Genomic DNA, 19,628 nt, shown 5'->3' with positions numbered 1-19,628 from the left:
AATGTTTGGCCAGCATGGTCAGTGTTTGTCGTCAGATTAGAGCTGCTATATAATATCAGGATATTACCGTTGCCTCCTAATTCATCAGGGAATAGGTACTAAGGTATGTTGTCTTGAGAGTTTCACGAGACTTCCGAAAGAGACGACACGGGTGAACGACACAGGTGAGAAAGAAGTCGGAGACAGAGAGAGAGACAAGGGCACAGACATAAAGAGGCCAAGATACTCAAAGAGAGACAGAGAGGGACACAAGATACTCAAAAAGAGAGGACAAAGAGACAAAAAGTGAAGGAAGAGAAAGAAAGCGACAAAGACAGAGACCTTAGCCATTCCAAATCAGGATGACTAAAAGTGATATCGTATTTAGAGACAGACACTGTAAAAGAGAGACATAGACTGAGAGAAGGGCAGAGAGACAGAAAGTTAGTGCAGATAGAGAGGGACAACAGAAGAAAAGTCGCCACCAAGCCCGGCAGCGATGACAGCCATGTTATCACGGTCGCGATGTGTTTATTGTACGCTTTGCCCCTCTCTATCAGTGGCACGTCAAGTAAATAATGTGCTTGTTCGACGGAGTGCATCAGGTCTCAGTGCTTTCAATTGGGCCATTTACAGGAATGCAAAGTTACGTCCATCTCTGTCATCGGCTAATGTCTTCCACAGCAGATATTTCAAAATATCAGCTGTTCACAGGGATGATGTAGTCACCGTCTATACCCCAGCGTTTCCAGAGTCCATCACAGAGGGTGATTTACAAAGCTGGGAGAAAGCTGTGGGTGATATGGTGGCTGAAGATGAAGTGGTGTGTGAAATTGAAACTGACAAGACAATCATACAGGTACCGTCTCCTGCGGCTGGTGTCATAGAGGAACACCTAGTGGCTGTTGGAGGGAGAGTAGAAAGAGGAACGGCCCTCTTCAACCTCCGGAAAGGAGCGGGAGGTGCCACGCCTGCCCGTGCCCCAGCTGCTGAAACCCCAGCAGCAGCACCTGCTGCTTCTGCCCCTGCTGCCATGCCAGCAGTGCCCCCAGTGCCAGCTGCACAAGCCCAACCTGTTTCTGCTGTCAAGCCCACTGCTGCTGCTGCTGCTGCACCACCACCACTTCCAGCAGTGGGAGCCAGGACAGAGAGCAGGGTGAAGATGAACCGCATGAGGCTAAGAATCGCCCAGAGGCTCAAGCAGGCACAGAACACTTGTGCCATGCTCACAACCTTCAACGAGGTCGACATGAGCAACATTCAGCAAATGAGGAAAGTCCACAAGGATGCCTTCCTGAAGAAACACAACATCAAGCTGGGCTTCATGTCAACCTTTGTGAAGGCTGCGGCGCATGCTCTGGCCGACCAGCCAGTTGTTAATGGCGTTATTGATGACGCAACCAACGAGATCGTGTACAGGGATTATGTGGACATTAGTATGGCCGTGGCAACTCCAAAGGGTCTTGTCGTACCAGTGATCCGCAATGTCGAGACCATGAACTTTGCTGACATTGAGAAGACCATTAATGATCTTGGAGATAAGGCTCGCAGAAACGAGCTGGCCGTGGAGGACATGGACGGTGGTACGTTCACCATCAGCAACGGTGGAGTGTTTGGGTCCATGTTCGGTACGCCCATCATCAACCCGCCACAGTCTGCCATCCTGGGCATGCATGGCATCTTTGACCGGCCCGTGGCCATCAATGGAAAGGTTGAAATCCGGCCAATGATGTACGTCGCGTTGACATACGACCACAGGCTCGTCGACGGCAGAGAAGCGGTTACTTTCCTGCGCAAGATCAAAGCTGTGGTAGAAGACCCGCGGATGTTGCTTCTGGACATGTGATATCCCTGTCACAAAAAAAATTCTGCTTAAACAAAGCTTACAGTACATACTGTACGTGAAAACCCCACCAACGTTTGGCCGAGGAATAGGCTGTGTATTTATCCATCTATGATGCTTGCTGTAATTTCGACATTGGACTTGATACTTTATGCACAAGCCGTTCATTTACTTTCACTTTAATCACAATGAAACCGATTGTCTTGTAATAACTGAGATACAAAGGGGTAGGTCACACTTTAAACACGTTTTATCCTCTGCTTTCCAATGACGTTCCAGAATCTTTAAGTGCCATACTTAGGGGAGAACGGGGCAGGATGAGCCACTTTTCACTTTGTGTTGTCCTCTAAGCAAGGCAAAATGAGATGGCAATACATTCTAGAGATCTGCCCTTATTGCAGGATATCTTCTATCAATTGAAATAATGAGTAAGCTGACAAAGAGCCATGGAAATATGTTTCAGGTTTACAGCGCCGAACCGACTTTTATTCGGCTCTAAAATAGCAGTATGAATCGGCCCTTTTTATGTTTCAGGTTTAAACTTGAACGGACAATGTATTCACTTATCAAAAAACATTCAATAGTACTTTTCCCTTTTGCAAATACTTATACTTACTTATAATAATTTGTTTATTATTGTATAGGCGGTGCCATGGCAACGTTTCCTGTTTCTGCACAAGGAGGGCGAGTGCCTTTCCAAACTGTTTTATACCCTGAGCACCCTAATCAGGGGAACTTGATTCAGCTGGAGGGACACTTCCTGACGAGGGAACCTCCCGAGAGCACTTCAAGTCAAGGGAGTGGTTTCAGAAAGGGCCTGAGAGAGTAGGTTCTGAAGCACTTGTGTGCCAAATTTGGTGCTTGTACCATCAAGTGAACGATCGTTTCAGTAATATCCTCTTCTTAAAGCCATCAAGCTTTCTTGTGGTATACTTTTAGACTTGTATCTGGACATATAATAGCTGTCAGAGGTACACCTGAACTGTACTATCCTGTACATTTCTTATGATTGCTAATAAAGTATTCAACCTATCAAAGGTTGATCCGTGTATGTAGGTAGCCAGAAGACACAGTCTGCTTCCAGGAGCAGAACACCCACATGTCATTGTAGCTGATGAGGCCTCCCCATTGCAGACCCTCCTCGTGCACCCAGGAGGGAGATATTGATAATATACAATTGCAGACTCTCCAATATAGGGCTCTAACGATACATGTTAACAACGATACGATAGGAATTAAACCCCTCTTCCTCTTTTTTTTCTTCTTACATTTGCTAATGGTGCTCTTTGTACCGGCTTGTGATTGGGACCAGCCCTGGAAATGCAGAGAAGTGCATGAAGGCAACGTGCCTGCTGCATAACTTTCTGCGTCTGATGCAGTCTGCGTGCCAGGAGAAGTGGATTCCCCTGCTCTGCAGCCCATCTGCCGAGTGGGAAGCAACAATGCCTCAAGGGATGTCCGGGTCCGCGTCAATATGCCGACGGTACATTGGTCCGATCGACAACCTACCTCAAACCCTCACCCTAACCCTAACCTCCCCCGGGGCAGACACCTAAACCTAACCCCAACCCTCTCCCGACCCCCAGCGCACCTCGGAACAATGGTCCGTCGGATCATAGGGTGCTTCCCGGGATGTCCTCGATGTGAGGGATACATTTGCCTCATACTGTTCTGCAGAGGGTGCAGTCCCGTGGCAATTAAAGTTTAACAATGTTTGATGCAAGTTTATATAATGAAATGGTCAATGGTAAATGGTGCATTTATATAGCACCTTTATCCAAGGCGCTTTACATAGATTGTGCATTACATGCACCCATTCACGCACACATTCATACACCGATGGCGGCAGAAACCAATGCAATGCACCAACCAGCACATCAGGAGCAATTAGTGTCTTGCTCAAGGACACTTTGACACTACATGAACATCTATGCATGTGTAAACACTGCATATTCATAGTTATTTTGTGATTAAAAAAATTAAATGAGATGACTTAATTTCAGTAGTATTTAATTGTGTTCTTACTAGAATTGTTTTACTGAAATGTAAACATTGTCTTTTTGAATGAACATTGCACAAGGGTTCCCTGACAAATATTGAGGTAGAGCAGTTAAAGACTCGAGATAGTTCACTATAATCTGTACACTGTAGTACATGAACAGTTATTTAAAATACTAATACTATTAATGGGGATTGCACTAAAGAACCTTAGAACATGTGTGCAATAAAGCATTCAAAACAAAGTAGTATAGACCTACTAAAAGTGCAATAATTATAGGACATGAACACTGAGCAGTACCTATAACTATAAAAGTATAGTTTAAAGTATCTCGTATAAAGTGAGACAAGTATCTCTTATCAAGTGGAAATATAATTTCACCCAGTTCTGATGGTATGACTCAAAAATGTTTCCAAAACAAATGTCAGACAACAGAGCTGACAATTAAGGCAGCATGGTGTGACTGGTCAGACATTCAGAAAACAAATGTAGTCAAAATTAGGGGTGCAATTCCACTGCAACATGTAGAACATGTAATTCTAAAGATTCTGAACAAATTAACATAACTGGACAAAGAATGTTACAAGTATTGTAAGGTATTGTAAGGTATTGTAAGCATTGTAAATGGGGGGAAAAAAACCTGTATTGACCAACTTAACACTACGACGTCGGAGCAGCCGTTCTGACCGGATTTGAGATTTAAACGTTTATTTTCTTAGCCCATGGAGTCCAGAGAAAGTTCCCCTTGCATGACTTAAATATTCGATTGAAATCATCTCGGTTTTTTTCCCCATTTGAAACGTTTTGTAAATGATTTTAGGCATATATCTCTTACTGTCTGGCTATTATCGGCACAATGGACCGCCGTCCCCCTTTCTCCCCCATAGGCCTACTCGCCTTTTTTGCTGCTTGATAATGGTGTCTTTTATAACCCGATTCCCCGACATTTCCTTTTCACTTGATATCGTTGATATCGAATAAATGAGCAAAAAATGAGCGAGTTATGATGATTTAAAGAAAAGAGGGGTGGAGGAAAAAAAAGAATACGCAACACACAGACAGCTAGCTAACTAGGCGATTATTTGGCACAATCAATCAAATAGATTAATTACATCGATAACACGCGTAGCCTATAATGTTTCCCCCTCTATATAAAAATGACAATATATAACTCTAATGTCGTATTTCGGCATGTATGTGGACTAGGCTGCTTGATCAAGGGTGTCGCTTTCGTGAGCAATGGTGTACAAGATTGGTAATACGTTGGTCAAAGTAACTCATTTTTAGACCATCTGGGGAAAATGAATACATCTGCAGAGTCCCCCCCCCCCACACACACACACACACACACACACGCAATTCTAGCCTACCCAAACGTAAAACAAAGTCGGAAAGTGTTTTTATCAGCTCCCAAACTTTTTCGTTTGCATGGCCGGTTTGACCTGACGCGATTCTTTCTTTGGCACAATCAATCAAATATAATAGTAGGCTACTAAGCCCGTTTTTAGCTAAATGCGGAAATGTCCAGGCTAAATAACTTATCGACGGGAGTCGTGTTAATATTTATTTACTCGTCATTGTCATGTTCTCTCCAAATAAACAAGTATTATGCACTTATGATGCGGAGAGCCATCTTATAAAATATTTGGGTTGGGATATTGAGGGGGCAGAAACAGCCCGGTCACGTGGTTCATGTACTTGCAAGTTGGGACAAAGAAATACACACAGCTTAGCAAATGTTTTTTATTAATTAAACTGATATAACAACATAACGTGGCTAATAATTGTTTATTTGGAATGTACTTTGGCTGGTAATTTAGGTAAATATAACGCAACTCACTTGTATAAGTAATTTACCGCGGACATGCCGCATTTACTGCAATACATTGGCTTTAGTAATGCGGTTAGCTTATAATATTAGCAAATGTAAGCTAACGGCTGGAAGAATACGGACAATCCGGTCAATAACATCATTACACTTAAAGATTAATACAATTATGTCATGTTTACATGCCTAGTCAAGCAGTCTGTACATGCCGTGGGGTCACATATATTAATTACATCGATAACACACGAGAAAAGACGAGTGATCTTGGCTCTTTGCTGTGTGGAAGGAAAAAAAGAAGCAGCAACGCGACACTCTTCCATGGCTATGTTGCAATATAGCACTAACCGGGCAAAATATGTATTACATCATGTATTATTAGTTTTATACATTTTAGGAGTGAAAACATGTGTTTAGAAATGACAACATCTCAGCAGTTCAGACAATGTCCCATTGTTAACAACACTTAACACACGACACAGACAGCTAACTAGGCTAGCTAGCTTCTCGCTCCATTGAAACCGAGCATTCAATAATAACATCCCTCTGCCCTCATCATGGATAATAATCATTGTATTCATATTATCTTATCAAAATAGTAAACAAATTCCAAGTTAATTAACCAGCCAAACATATATGATTTAATTCGTTGGAAATGGGATGCAGGCTTGAACGTCTCCAGCTGGAGTGGGGGAGAGAGTGGCCAATCAAATCGCACCAAAAACACGGTCCCTCTGACCGTTCAGCCGACTGAGTAGTAGTGCATTTTTTTCAGACTTGCTAGTGTTAAAGTGCCAACATATTTCCATTTGAGCAAATGCAATGAGAACTGTAATGAAAAACACAAACACTAAGCTAATATTCATCAGTGCATTCGGATGGACTGATGGCTTTACGCCAATATGTTTCCATCCTGGTGATTCATTTGTTTTGTCCCATAGATTTATTTAAAAATATGAATTAGGTTAAGCACTAGAATCAATCCTTCCAGATGAATCATGACCACAAACCCTTTGATTCTGTGAAAAGAAAAAATAACTTTAAAACCGCTACGCAAAGGGTATTTATTAAATGTATAAAAATTTAATTATTTTTATTAATTTTTTCACAGAATCGAAGATTTGATGGTCATGATTCACCAAAAATGAATGGCATATTATTATTATTTATTTGCACCAGTAAACCACGACCACAGCTATGTCCTATTCAAGCAACCCTGTCTAATCATACTGGCTGTACTTTGCCTTATTGACAACAAGCATTTCCAGCTTCAGCGCTGCTTTTCGGGGACCAGGAATCCGCTTGACAGATGGCAATATGCTTCTGAAGAAAAGCATGTCCTCATCTTCTATGATCTGGGAGGTTGGAGTGTTGCATTCCACTGAACGAGGCAGTGGTGGCTCAGGGGTAGAGTGGCTGGATGGTAACCACAAGGTTGCCAGTTCGAACCCGGGCTCCCCCAGAGTTAGTGTCCTTGAGCAAGACACTGAACCCCAAATTGATCCCGATGTGCGCTGGTTGGTGCCTTGCATGGTTTCCCCTGTCATCGGTGTATGAATGGCGAATATGAATAAAGGCGCTATACTGTATAAATGCACCATTTACCAACGATTGATAGCTTCTTCAATAAGTTGCATTTCAAATGGAGCCATTGTTGCCATGTCTGCCGCCTTTAGCCTTCTTCTCACGCCCTCGGGCTTCAGTAGACCGGCCTGAGAGAGGTAAGCTAGATAAAATACCTTTATTGATCCAGCGAGGGAAATTCAGTCAGACAACCGCTAGACCCAACCGCAGACAACCGCTTGACCAACCAATTGAACCCGCTGACCAGCCCGTCCTTCATTTGGACCCCTGGACCAGACTTTGGGAAACGGGCATGCTATAGGAGCTGCCACGGACTTTCTCGTAGGCTCCGAGGAAGATGAAGGCGCCCGCGCTGATGAAGGTCACCCGGGGCAGGCTGCCTGCAAACAGCCCTGCGAGTCCTCCCCTCTTCCACACGTCACGCAGCACCAGCGGGATGTTGCCACTAGCCGTGGCCGTCCCAGCCTTGGCTAGCACGATCCTGGTCTTGGCCACATCGAGGGGAGTGGTAACAAATGCGGCTGCCGCGCCTGCAAAAGCTCCGCACACGGCAGCCTGCCAAGAGGTGAGCGCGTGGCCATGCCTCCTGGACCACGACATCTTTAGATATTCCCAAAGTGGAAACTGCACCAGTGAGAACGGGATCTCTCGGAGAAGTGTAATCCAGAATCCTCTGTACAAGCCTCGAGCGCCCTCTCCTCTGAGCGTGGCCAGCAGTGTCCGGTAGGTGGTGGAGGACGGAGAAGCCTGGGTCCTCTGTTTCAACACCTCCGCGGGAACCCGGAGCAAACACGCCACGGTTTCTCCCAGGGAGGCGGCCAGCATGTGAGTGACGGGTACCATGTGGGGCGAGGCCAACGGCCCACCGCCGTCCCTGAGCAGGGACTTGGCGCAGTCGTAGGTGACGAAGAACGCGGCGGCACTGGGGAAGGAACCTATGGCGGCGGTCGGGACACCGGCGTAGATTCCCCTGAACCCTCCAGCCTTGTAGAAGCCCTGCTGGCTCTGCAGTCTGGTCTTGATGGTGTCCAGTGGGAACAGGGTCAGGTCTACGCACATACCTGCGCAGCCCCCCGCCAGCAGAGACGCAGAGAACGCTCGTCTGTCCATGTTGTGTTGCTGCATCTCCTGTCTGTCAGGTCGAATCCATTGACACTCATGTGTTTCCTGAGACCGCCAGGCCCATCAGACCTGTGGTCTTGACCTGTGGTCTTCTACGCAAGTCCAGCAACCCATATGTGTCAACCTGAATATTAAGAGAGAACATAGCAAATGTACTACCAATAAGATTGGTGACATCATTGCTGATGTCACTGGACCAAACCAGTGGCACCAGCAATGATGTCACTTCTTTAGATATTGTTTGGTTAGTTACAGTATCATAGAGCGCTGAAGTCCTGACGTCACTCACTCATCCCCTTGATTCCCCTGGGTCATGGAAGTAATTTCTCTATGGAGAATAACCTGGGCTCATCTTAAAATCGTTTCATACAAGCTTTTTTTTGCAAAACTAATGCTTGGAATGGATTCAGCATCATGAAAACCCCCTAGTTTGACACATCACATGCCTTCCATAGGTTGTTAATGGTATGGTGAAAAAGGAAGGGATGTCCGCACACTGATTTGTAGCTCCCATGAAAATGTTTATTTTACATTAATTGATTCTCACTGTCACGGGGCAGCCCGTGCCCTATACACACACACTGATTAAGGACATTGCACGCACGCACACACCACACAGATGGTGGGTAGTGGGGCAGACAGGTCCATATAATCATATCATATAATGTCAATACTGTGTTGCCTTTAAGGCAAATGTTCTATTTTTCTGTATATTAATTAATGGTACGTGGTTGAATTTCTGTTTACCTTAGAAGGGCTTTGAGTACTTTATTTTGAAGGCGGTTACCAGTGATTTTATTTTGAAAACTCTTTGTATTGAATGAGTCATTTCCTGTCAGCACCATTTTCATGCAGCAGTGCACAGAGATCACAGGCTGTACAGAGCTGTGAGCCTAGAATCCCATCTAACCCACTTGGAAGCATTTTAGAGGCAATGCCGTAAGTTGTGTTGATTTCAGTTAACTTTCTGTACAACTTTGTGAATTTGTGTAGGCCTTCATGTTTATTTGTAAGAGGAAAGTTATTTATTTAACAATGTTTGCTGCTGTTTGCAGAGCATAGTAGCCTAGAGTTCACAGGTGTAGGGCATCCTGCTAATTGCCTTGGTGTGTGTAGGTCATTTAGCTACTCACCTGTTATGTTTTCTTTTTACTGTGAAATGATGTCAATTAAGAACAAACCCTGAATGTTTGTATTGTTGTTATGTTTGCAGTTTTCACCGTCTTCATGAGGAAGAGCAACAGTAAATGGTCAAATCTTACTTCGTCTCTCTTCATTAGCTACGGTTTAACTCGGTGTTTAGTGACAGTTCTCTACACTGCACGAGAACACTACAGTGAAAAGGCAGCACTGAAAGTTTTCAAGTGGAGTGACAAGATGGCCACAAGACCAAGCAGCAAGGCTTCCAGTGCTGGGAGCAGCAGGACATCATCTTCATCAGGAAGTGTGGCTCGTGCCCGAGCCAAAGCAGAAGCGGCCAAGGTGAGAGCACAATATGCTGCTCAAGAGGCTAAATTAAAAATGGAAAAGGCTGCCAGAGAGGCAGAAAGGATAATACAAGCCGCTCAAAGTCAGTTTGAGTTGGAAGTGCTAACATCACAGCGAGAAGCTGATGCAGCCGAAGTGAAGGCCCAAGTGCTGGAACGTGCTAAAGCAACGGAGATCATCAGTCATGATGCGGTCATGCATCCTGGCCCCTCACCTGAGTGCGACATGGCTCCTTCACCGCCACAAGAGGACGGCGGGGAGGAAGAAGAGCAGTCCAATGTGGCTCCTACACAGTCAGAAGAGAATGGCTGGGAGGGAGAAGACAAGCAGTCCAATGTGGCTCCTTCACCGTCAGAAGAGAATGGCGGGGAGGGAGAAGACGAGCAGTCCAACGTGGCTCCTTCAGTGTCGCAAGGGGACGGCGGGGAAGGAGAAGAGCAGTCTGACACTGCTGTGGTTGAAACAGGCTGCACAGAAGTTTGTGAGCCAGAGGAAGTGTGCTCAGCCAATGTGCACAAGCCGATGGTCCAAACGTTCAAGACCAACGTGTTGGAAAATGGTTGCCATTCAACTTCGCAACCCTGCACGAGCTTCATACTTGTAGAAGAGACAGAGCAAGTGTACTGTATGTCCATGATCATGTTCATTGTATCCATCAGTCCTTACCTGCATCCTGCCTGGTGCAGTCTTCCTGGTCCACCGGACCCTCTCCCTGCCGTCAAAAGTGGACATTGCCACGCAGAAACCTACAAGTTGGAGACCGAGGTCTACTCAGGGACAAGCAGACCACTCACAAAGGTTGGCCTATGGGCAAGATCACTGCCACATTCCTTGGAAAGGACGGACAAGGCAATACAAAGACCTTTCTCAATCCAGTCGTAGAAATCGTTCTCCTACCCAATGGATGATTTAGAGACTATCATGGACTCCCTCAAGTTATTAGTGACCTCAGATAGGTCAGACGGGGAGTGTGTTGCCTTTAAGGCAAATGTTCTATTTTTCTGTATATTAATTAATGGTACGTGGTTGAATTTCTGTTTACCTTAGAAGGGCTTTGAGTACTTTATTTTGAAGGCGGTTACCAGTGATTTTATTTTGAAAACTCTTTGTATTTAATGAGTCATTTCCTGTCAGCACCATTTTCATGCAGCAGTGCACAGAGATCACAGGCTGTACAGAGCTGTGAGCCTAGAATCCCATCTAACCCACTTGGAAGCATTTTAGAGGCAATGCCGTAAGTTGTGTTGATTTCAGTTAACTTTCTGTACAACTTTGTGAATTTGTGTAGGCCTTCATGTTTATTTGTAAGAGGAAAGTTATTTATTTAACAATGTTTGCTGCTGTTTGCAGAGCATAGTAGCCTAGAGTGCACAGGTGTAGGGCATCCTGCTAATTGCCTTGGTGTGTGTAGGTCATTTAGCTACTCACCTGTTATGTTTTTACTGTGAAATGATGTCAATTAAGAACAAACCCTGAATGTTTGTATTGTTGTTATGTTTGCAGTTTTCACCGTCTTCATGAGGAAGAGCAACAGTAAATGGTCAAATCTTACTTCGTCTCTGTCTTCATTGGCTACGGTTTAACTCGGTTTTTAGTGACAGTTCTCTACACTGCACGAGAACACTACAAATACGGTTGATGTATGCATTTACAGGATGTACAAATGAAATGATACACAAAGGGAAAACATTCCGTTTATTAACCTGTGTTTATTGCAACCTCAGTGTTTGTATGGCCTTTCCAGTACTGGCACTTTAAGAAGGGGGGAAGGTGCCAAGTACTGTGGAGGAGTAGGGGTGTTCCACAATGTCAAGTGTAAAGTATGTCTATTATCGGGGGGGAAATGAATGTAACCCCATATGATGTATAATCTAAAATAGAACATCTAGGTGTGGGGTTACCTATTCAGGTTCAGCTGATAGCTGTGAGCTTGTAGATCAACTGTTTATATTTAATTGCTTCTCGGTGGGTGGTAGGATCCTCTCCTATAAAGGGGAGACTGCAGGCAGAGCTAGTCAGTTATGCTGGGGCAGGCATCATGCTGACAGCCCTGTGAGAGAGCTGCTAGGGCCCATATGCCATGGGCATAGCCTAGTGTAGTTTGTTATTTTTCCTTTTTCCTACGTTGTACATTAAGTAGTTTTGAGTTCTTTGTTTTGTATTTTGGCCAGTATTATTTTTGCTGTTTGATTTTTCTGTTGTGAATATCTACACTGGAGCTGGAGGTTGGGAGCAATAAAAGCCACAAAAAAGCATCGCTGACTGTTTTTGGAGCCTTGGCCCTCGGGCAACTTCACACTCACATAAACTCTAACTGTATAATTCATGATAGAAAATTAAAAGATGTATTAAAACTATTTTTAAATATATGAATAAATATGAACACAATTTTGCCTTGACATTTAGTCTAAATTATCTTTGAGAGGATTTGATTTTTAAAATGCTGTTATACAAAGAAAATGCAAAATCATCATACTATAATTCTAACAATGTCTGAGTGTGTGTGGGTGTGTCTGTGTGTGTGTGTCTGTGTGTCAGAAACACTGCCGTAGCTCCTTACTGCCTGCACCAATCACTACAGTCAGTCAATTACAAACGCACCCGGGCGCAGTACCCCCCACGGCCACAATGGGGGGGGGGGCAAATATCTCACAACGGGTAAGGGCTAGTGATTAAATAACTGACCCTCCAGCAAGGGCAGAATGCCCTCCCTCATCGTCACCCGTTGTTCCGGGCTGCCAAATATAATTGTTGTGCATGACCACTGTAGATTTCGACGTCGTCGTCGGTGTGCAGAGCAGTGTTGCCAACTTAGCGGATTTGTCGCCATATTTAGCTTCTTTCCAGACCCCCCTAGCGACTGAATTAGTGAAAAGCTTCTGGCGAGAAATCTAGCTTTTTTTCCTCAGTGAATTGGGGACAAATCGTGTTGACAGGCGCCAGATATGCGCCAGAGATAAAAATCCAAACAGTGTAAAAAAACAGTGTCAGGCAGCCACCACGGTAAGGTGATGGTCCTTGGAGAGGATTTTATTTTTTGTTGTTTTTTAATGGGTAGGGGTTTTTCGACGCAGCAGCTGCAGAGGCACTCTGTGCTGTGGTCTGAACTCTGACATTTCGCTGCTCGTTTAAACTCATTGTAATATAAAAAAAACAGCAAGAGATGATACAAACTAAGTGCACATAAATGACAAATTTTTTTCTGGGCTGGCTACATATTTTCGTTGCTAGGGGCGCCTAAAAGTCGCTAGGGACGCAAAAAAGTCGCTAGGGGCGGCGCGCGCTACGCGCGCGCATATCCCACCCCTGGCGACTTTTAGCTACTTTTCGAGGAGCTACTAGCTACTTCCGTTAGTGGAGAGTTGGCAACACTGGTGCAGAGACTGTTAGAGAGGCAGGGGCATCTACAAGAGAGCTTGTAGATCAGCTATTTTTGGGGCGCAACCCAGCACTCTATCTACTGGTGTACGACGTGGATTTAGAAACAAATTAGTTCAACGCAAAATGTTCTATTCAAGTTCAGGAGCATTCGGAGGAAATAAAAGCAATTCTCCTGAATGCTGCCTTACAGTATAGCCTATGGCATGGAAAGGAGTGGCATTTGCATTTGAGATGATGATGAGATGATGAGATGAGATATACTTTATTGTCCCACGAGGGGAAATTTGTACATACATCAACGCTTTTTAAAACAGACAGACAATACACAAAGACAATACACAGTAGCAGCAAAGTACAAGTCACAAGAGTATCACAAGAGAAGTGCAAATTGCAATAAGAGAAGGTATATAATATAAAAAAGTGCTAGAGTATTCACAGTTTATAGTATCACAATCACAGTAAAGTGCAATAATTAACTGATGAAGGTCAAGAAGTCCCTTCCCCACTAAGAACTATGTGGCGGTTGTTTAGTAGAACAATTGAAGTGGGAACAAAATTAAATTTGAAGCGGTTGCTCTTGCAACGACACGCTCTGTAGCGTCTACCAGAGGGTAACAGCTAGCTCATACTCTGAAGATAATATATGTGAATGATCAGACAATTACTCTATTTGACAGACTGAGCACCGTTTTCTCAAAGATTGTCTGAAGAGATGGATAATCTTTCCTACCAATTACCTTCATGGCTGTTTTTTCCATTTTTGCTATTCTAGATTTGAGCCCAAACCAAGCTGACATGCCATATCTAATAATGCTACCTAGCACTGCATCATAGATAGATAGATAGATAGATAGATAGATCTTTATTTGTCATTGCAACGTGTACAACGAAATTAAAAGTGCCAACCAATCAGTGCATTATATCACAAACAACCTATACAAGCTAAAAACAAAACACACATGACTTCTTGTTATTGCACAACCCCAGCAGCATAATGCACAAACATGTAATTCCATCTATTATCGCACAACAACAAACCCTTATTGTACTTTAAGATAGCAGATAAAAAAAAAAAACTAAAAGTGTCGCAGTAACAGATCATTTTTTAGCAGCATTGAGTGCAACTACCGCTGTGGGATAGAAGCTATTACTGAATCTGTTGGTCTTGGACTTGATCACTCTGTACCGTCTGCCTGATGGCAGCAGTTCAAACAGTGAGTGAGCGGGGTGGGAAGTGTCTGTCATAATGTTCAGAGTTTTTTTATGACAGCGGTCTCTGTGTAGTTCTTCCAGTGTGGGGAGAGGGCAGCCAACGATCTTCTGTGCTGTATTTATGACCCCCTGGAGCTTTTTCCTCTGCGCCACTGTACAGCTGGTGTACCACACACATATACAGTACGTCAGTATGCTCTCTAGGGAGCACCGATAGAACGACACCAGCAGTCTCTGTGTGATGTTGTTCCCCCTGAGCACCCTCAGGAAGTAGAGTCGCTGCTGGGCCTTCTTCAGCAGCTCAGAGGTGTTTGTGCTCCAGGTCAAGCCCTCCTCCATGTGGACTCCTAGAAACCGGCAAGAGGACACCCTCTCCACACAGTCCCCATTTATGAACAGGGGTGGAATGACAGTTTTTTTCCTCCTGTAGTCTATGACCAGCTCCTGGGTCTTGGACGTGTTCAAGAGCAGATTGTTTTCTCTGCACCAGTCTGTCAGCTGCACTACCTCATCCCTGTAGGCAGACTCATCTCCCTTGGAGATGAGCCCTACTACGGTGGTGTCATCCGCGAACTTCACCAAGGTGTTGCTGCGGTGGGCGGGGGTACATTGGTGAGTGTAGAGGGTGTAGAGCAGCGGGCTCAGCACACAGCCCTGTGGGGAGCCGGTACTGAGGCTGAGGGACGTTGATAGATGCTGTCCCACTCTCACCCTCTGATTGCGACCAGACAGAAAGCTCTTGATCCACATGCAGGTGTTATGTGGAAAACCCAGTTCTCCCAGTACGTCCACCAGTCTGTTGGGGAGGATGGTGTTGAAAGCAGAGCTAAAGTCCACAAAGAGCATCCGCGCGTAGCTCCCCTGCTGCTCCAGGTGGGACAGTGCAGCATGGAGGGCTGTGGCTACGGCGTCCTCTGTGGATCTATTTGCCCTGTAAGCGAACTGGTGGGGGTCAAAGCCACGGGGCAGGAGTGATGTGATGTGACCCCGGACCAGCTTCTCAAAGCACTTCATCACCACTGGTGTGAGTGCGACTGGCCGGTAGTCATTTAGACTGGAGATGTTGCGCTTCTTGGGCAGGGGGACTATGGTGGAGGATTTCAGACAGAGTGGGACAGTGGACTGGGCGAGGGACTGGTTGAAGATCCTGGTGAAGACCCCAGCCAGCTGGTCCGCGCAGTCCTTCAGTACACGTCCAGTGACGCCGTCAGGACCCGCAGCCTTCCTCGGGTTGATGGCCCGCAGCGTGCGCCTCACCTCGTGCTCCTCCACTGTGAAGGTGAAGCTGCTGTGGACCGTGGGGTGTGACGTTGCTGCCTCCGGTGGCTCTGCCTCAAAGCGGGCAAAGAAGATGTTTAGCTCCTCTGCCAACGAGACGTCCCCCTCGACAGCTCCGACGGTAGTCCTGTAGTTGGTAAGATGCTGGACTCCCTGCCACACCTGCCTGCTGTTGTTGCTGTCCAGATGGTCCTCGATCTTCCTCCTGTAGTCGGCCTTGGCCTCTCTGATGCCTCTCCTCAGGTTCGTTCGGGCTGTGCTGTAATTAGCCCTACCCTCGGACCTGAAGGTTGACATGACTCCCTTGCTCACACCAAAGAGCCTGAGCCTGCAGAGAAAGTGCAAGCGTTGTGCCAATTTGGCACACAGATAGTCCACATGGACATTCCATTTGAGCTGGTTGTCCATTTGGACAGCTTTTTTAATAACGAGAGCTTTTATTGAGAGGGAAAAGGAAGTTGCCGCCGCCTGTTGTTCCTGTCTGTCGACTACAAAACAATACTACAACATGACGTATTGTGAATTTACTATGAGACCTAGCAGATCATGTCTGTCTGTCTGTCTGTCTCTGTGTGTGTGTGTGTGTGTGTCTGTCTGTCTGTCTGTCCCGCTATACGTCCAAATATGGAGTGTGTTGCATCAGCAATCACTCAGCTCCATATATGGGCACAAAAGGGGCCAGGTCCACTCAGCTCCATATATGGGCACAAAAGGGGCCAGGTCCACATATACAGTAACAGCGGGACAGACACACAGACAGACAGACAGACATGATCTGCAGGGTCTCAGCTGCGTTCGCTTCCCACGTTTGCGCGTCTTACTGGTACTATAGCCCTATTAGGACTCTGGTCAACCATATGGTGTTTAAGGGCTAAAAGGTGATGTAAGTTTGGTCTCTTTGTGCGTGCCCTTCATGTGGTGTTTGTGCTTTAGAGCCACTGAGGGCATTATTGACTTTGACAAATCAAATGACTTTCGATCACAGATCGAGGCCTTTTCACAGTACTGGAGTAAACGGATCTGCGTACATTCTCTATTCATGGAACAACTGGTCTTTAATTAAACCAAACACTAAAGTGTAAAGATGAAAATAAACTAAATGGCTTCCTTATGGCATTGAAGCGAACGACAAACTGTATTGCACCAGTTACATTCTCATGTGGTAATAAAATACTATTTTATCAAAGAGTAAGTTGTTTCCTGGCTATAGAGCAAATGATTTCTGTAGGGGCAAATCGTTTTCTTTTAACTCAACGTGGTGGAATTACTTTCAGAGGTTTGCGGAACAAAGTAAATTATACTCAACAAAGTACAGTTTGTAAATGACTTAAAGCTACTAAAACCAAGCTCCCTCATTCTATTTCTACCCTCTGCATTTTGTCTCAACTTCCCTGGTATTTGGTCAAAATGCTTTTCACATATAATACTTAACATCAGCTTATTAACATGCTGGAACATTTTACTTTGAAATGAAAAAAAGGAAAAAACAAACAAGAAAATCAGGGCAAACCTGCACGTTCTTCACGTGCATTAATTGCACGTGCATTAAGTGCACGTGCAATTAATTTACCCACCAAAAAGCCCACATAAGTCCCAGTCCCGGTAGACACTGAATAAATGGACGTGTTGGCAAAATGGTTTACCGTATCAGTATTTTCTCCCGTGTATAAATATGGGATCTTAGTTAGCATTAGGGATCCCACCAACATCCCCACCACCAACCCCGGCCACGCAGCAATCCATGGCCACCAGTCCTCCCTCCATTCTCTCCTGGCTTTGGCTTCTTCGTCAAGGTTTTGGTTGAGCTGTGTTGGATCCTGGAAATACAGCACATTAACTTTTAATTCAAAATAACAAGAACACTATAGGCATGCTTAGGTAAGCCATGAGTTTTTGGTCGTCAAAATAAGAGCTTTCTCCGAAAAGAGGTGGCAAGGGGAGAACGGGGCTAAAAGAAAACAGTGAATGATTTAAGGCGAGACACGGTAGGTGAAAACCTGCCTTTTTTCTTTTTCAATTTTGAGATCATCATATGAACAAATAAATCTCATTAGGCACAACAATGTCATTGTCCCATGTCGTTTCCAAAACACATAGGCCTACTTATTGTATATTATGTGTCTGCCCCTAAAATAGAATAAACAGTTTACTGTATCAATGAAACTTGATCATGTACAGTGACTGATTTGCCATATTCATACTTAATTTCAGTTGAGAGAGGCCTGGAGTCACTACATACGACCAGGGAGCATGGTTGAGGCAGCAGCTAGTATGGCCATCTCCACTTTTAACGAAGGGGCCTCTGCCATGCTAAATGTTATGGAGCACTCATGTTAGTGTCAGTGCAATGAGGGAAACGGATAGGGTCAGAATAAAAAAAGCACAGGTCGTCACAACCGCCACTTTCTGAGCACAGCTTGTGGCTATTCATACGTCACCTAAAAGATCGCCAGACGCTGATGGAGGAAAGGATGATGATGGCAGAGAGAGATGACACACCTCCACCAAGAAAACGCAAATGGGTGTGTGGGGTTACAACGGATGGGGCTCCAGCAATGACAGGCGAGCGCAAAGGAATGGCCTCTATGGTGTGTGCCAAAGTGAAAGAGGCAGGAGGTGTGGCTGTTAAAATGCACTGTATCATTCACCAAGAAGCCCTCTGTGCCAACAAAGTCCAGCTTGGTGATGTGATGGACACTGTTGTGAAAACTGTCAACATAATTCGAGCACGAGGGCTCTACCACAGACAATTCCAAGCTTTCCTTTCTGATGTCGATGCTGAATATGGGGACGTACTCTACCATTCTCATATGCGCTGGCTAAGTCGTGGCTATGTGCTGCAGCGGTTTTATTCCCTGAGATCAGAAATTGACCAGTTTTTTAAAGAGAAGGACCGACCTCTTCATGAGCTGAGTGACCCTCTATGTCGTGGCGCTATAACATCCCACTTTACCTTTTGGCTCATAACTCTTGAACCGTAGGTCGTAAAATCAAAATTATTTTCACCCTGGATTCCTTGGGCCACGCCCTTTTCCGCCATGATGGATTTTCCGCCATTTTGAATTTTGTCCAAAACACACTTTTTGCTTTTCCCCCTACAGATTTTGTCCAAATGTCACAGAAATCGGCACACGTGACCTCTGGACCCACACGATTAAAAAACCAACTTCAGAATTTCTATAGTGCGTATCGTTCGGCCGTAACCGTCGTCCGAAGTCAGTAGGAGGGGCCTATATCACGAAAAACGCCATAAATCACGAACGGGATGTCCAATCCATCCCAAATTTGAAACGCACGTCCGGGGTGGTTCGTTCGACCGAGTTCCGAAAGCAATTCCATTTTCATCCACAGGGGGCGCCGCAAACGCGATAAATGTAACCGTCTGTCGCGAAAACATGAATTTCGGGGGTCAAATCCCCTCCGAATTACTTACACACGATCTGAGGCGTGACTCGAAACCGTAACAGGCTGGCAATATCAGCGGGAGGGGTATATATGTAAGCCGCCGCGGCAACCACACTCTGCAATTTTTCAAAATTGCGACCTTTCTAGTTTTTCCTTTTTTCTACGTTGTACATTAAGTAGTTTTGAGTTCTTTGTTTTGTATTTTGGCCAGTATTATTTTTGCTGTTTGATTTTTCTGTTGTGAATATCTACACTGGAGCTGGAGGTTGGGAGCAATAAAAGCCACAAAAAAGCATCGCTGACTGTTTTTGGAGCCTTGGCCCTCGGGCAACTTCACACTCACATAAACTCTAACTGTATAATTCATGATAGAAAATTAAAAGATGTATTAAAACTATTTTTAAATATATGAATAAATATGAACACAATTTTGCCTTGACATTTAGTCTAAATTATCTTTGAGAGGATTTGATTTTTAAAATGCTGTTATACAAAGAAAATGCAAAATCATC

General features: G+C 44.8%; 2 protein-coding genes across 2 annotated transcripts; one reads left to right on the top strand and one right to left on the bottom strand.

The window, feature by feature from the left end:
- Positions 1 to 487: 487 nt before the first annotated feature.
- LOC308320007 (dihydrolipoyllysine-residue succinyltransferase component of 2-oxoglutarate dehydrogenase complex, mitochondrial-like) lies at positions 488 to 1,825 on the top strand (the record flags this gene model as incomplete). The annotated part of the gene is made up of 1 exon (XM_080770298.1): positions 488 to 1,825. One exon carries the CDS (start codon positions 488 to 490, stop codon positions 1,823 to 1,825), a length of 1,338 nt encoding a protein of 445 aa, XP_080626424.1.
- Positions 1,826 to 2,854: 1,029 nt separating this feature from the next.
- LOC308320310 (mitochondrial S-adenosylmethionine carrier protein-like) lies at positions 2,855 to 8,340 on the bottom strand (the record flags this gene model as incomplete). Its single annotated transcript, XM_080770623.1, has 5 exons — positions 2,855 to 2,959; positions 3,115 to 3,244; positions 6,886 to 7,062; positions 7,252 to 7,358; positions 7,546 to 8,340. The coding sequence occupies 5 exons, from the start codon at positions 8,338 to 8,340 to the stop codon at positions 2,855 to 2,857; spliced, it is 1,314 nt and encodes a 437-aa protein (XP_080626749.1).
- Between the last annotated feature and the right edge of the window lie 11,288 nt (positions 8,341 to 19,628).

This window comes from Protomyctophum bolini (genome assembly GCF_963924005.1).
Source record: "Protomyctophum bolini genome assembly, chromosome: 8".
Lineage (NCBI taxonomy): Eukaryota > Metazoa > Chordata > Actinopteri > Myctophiformes > Myctophidae > Protomyctophum > Protomyctophum bolini.
This window is presented reverse-complemented; position numbering and strand designations above follow the sequence as displayed.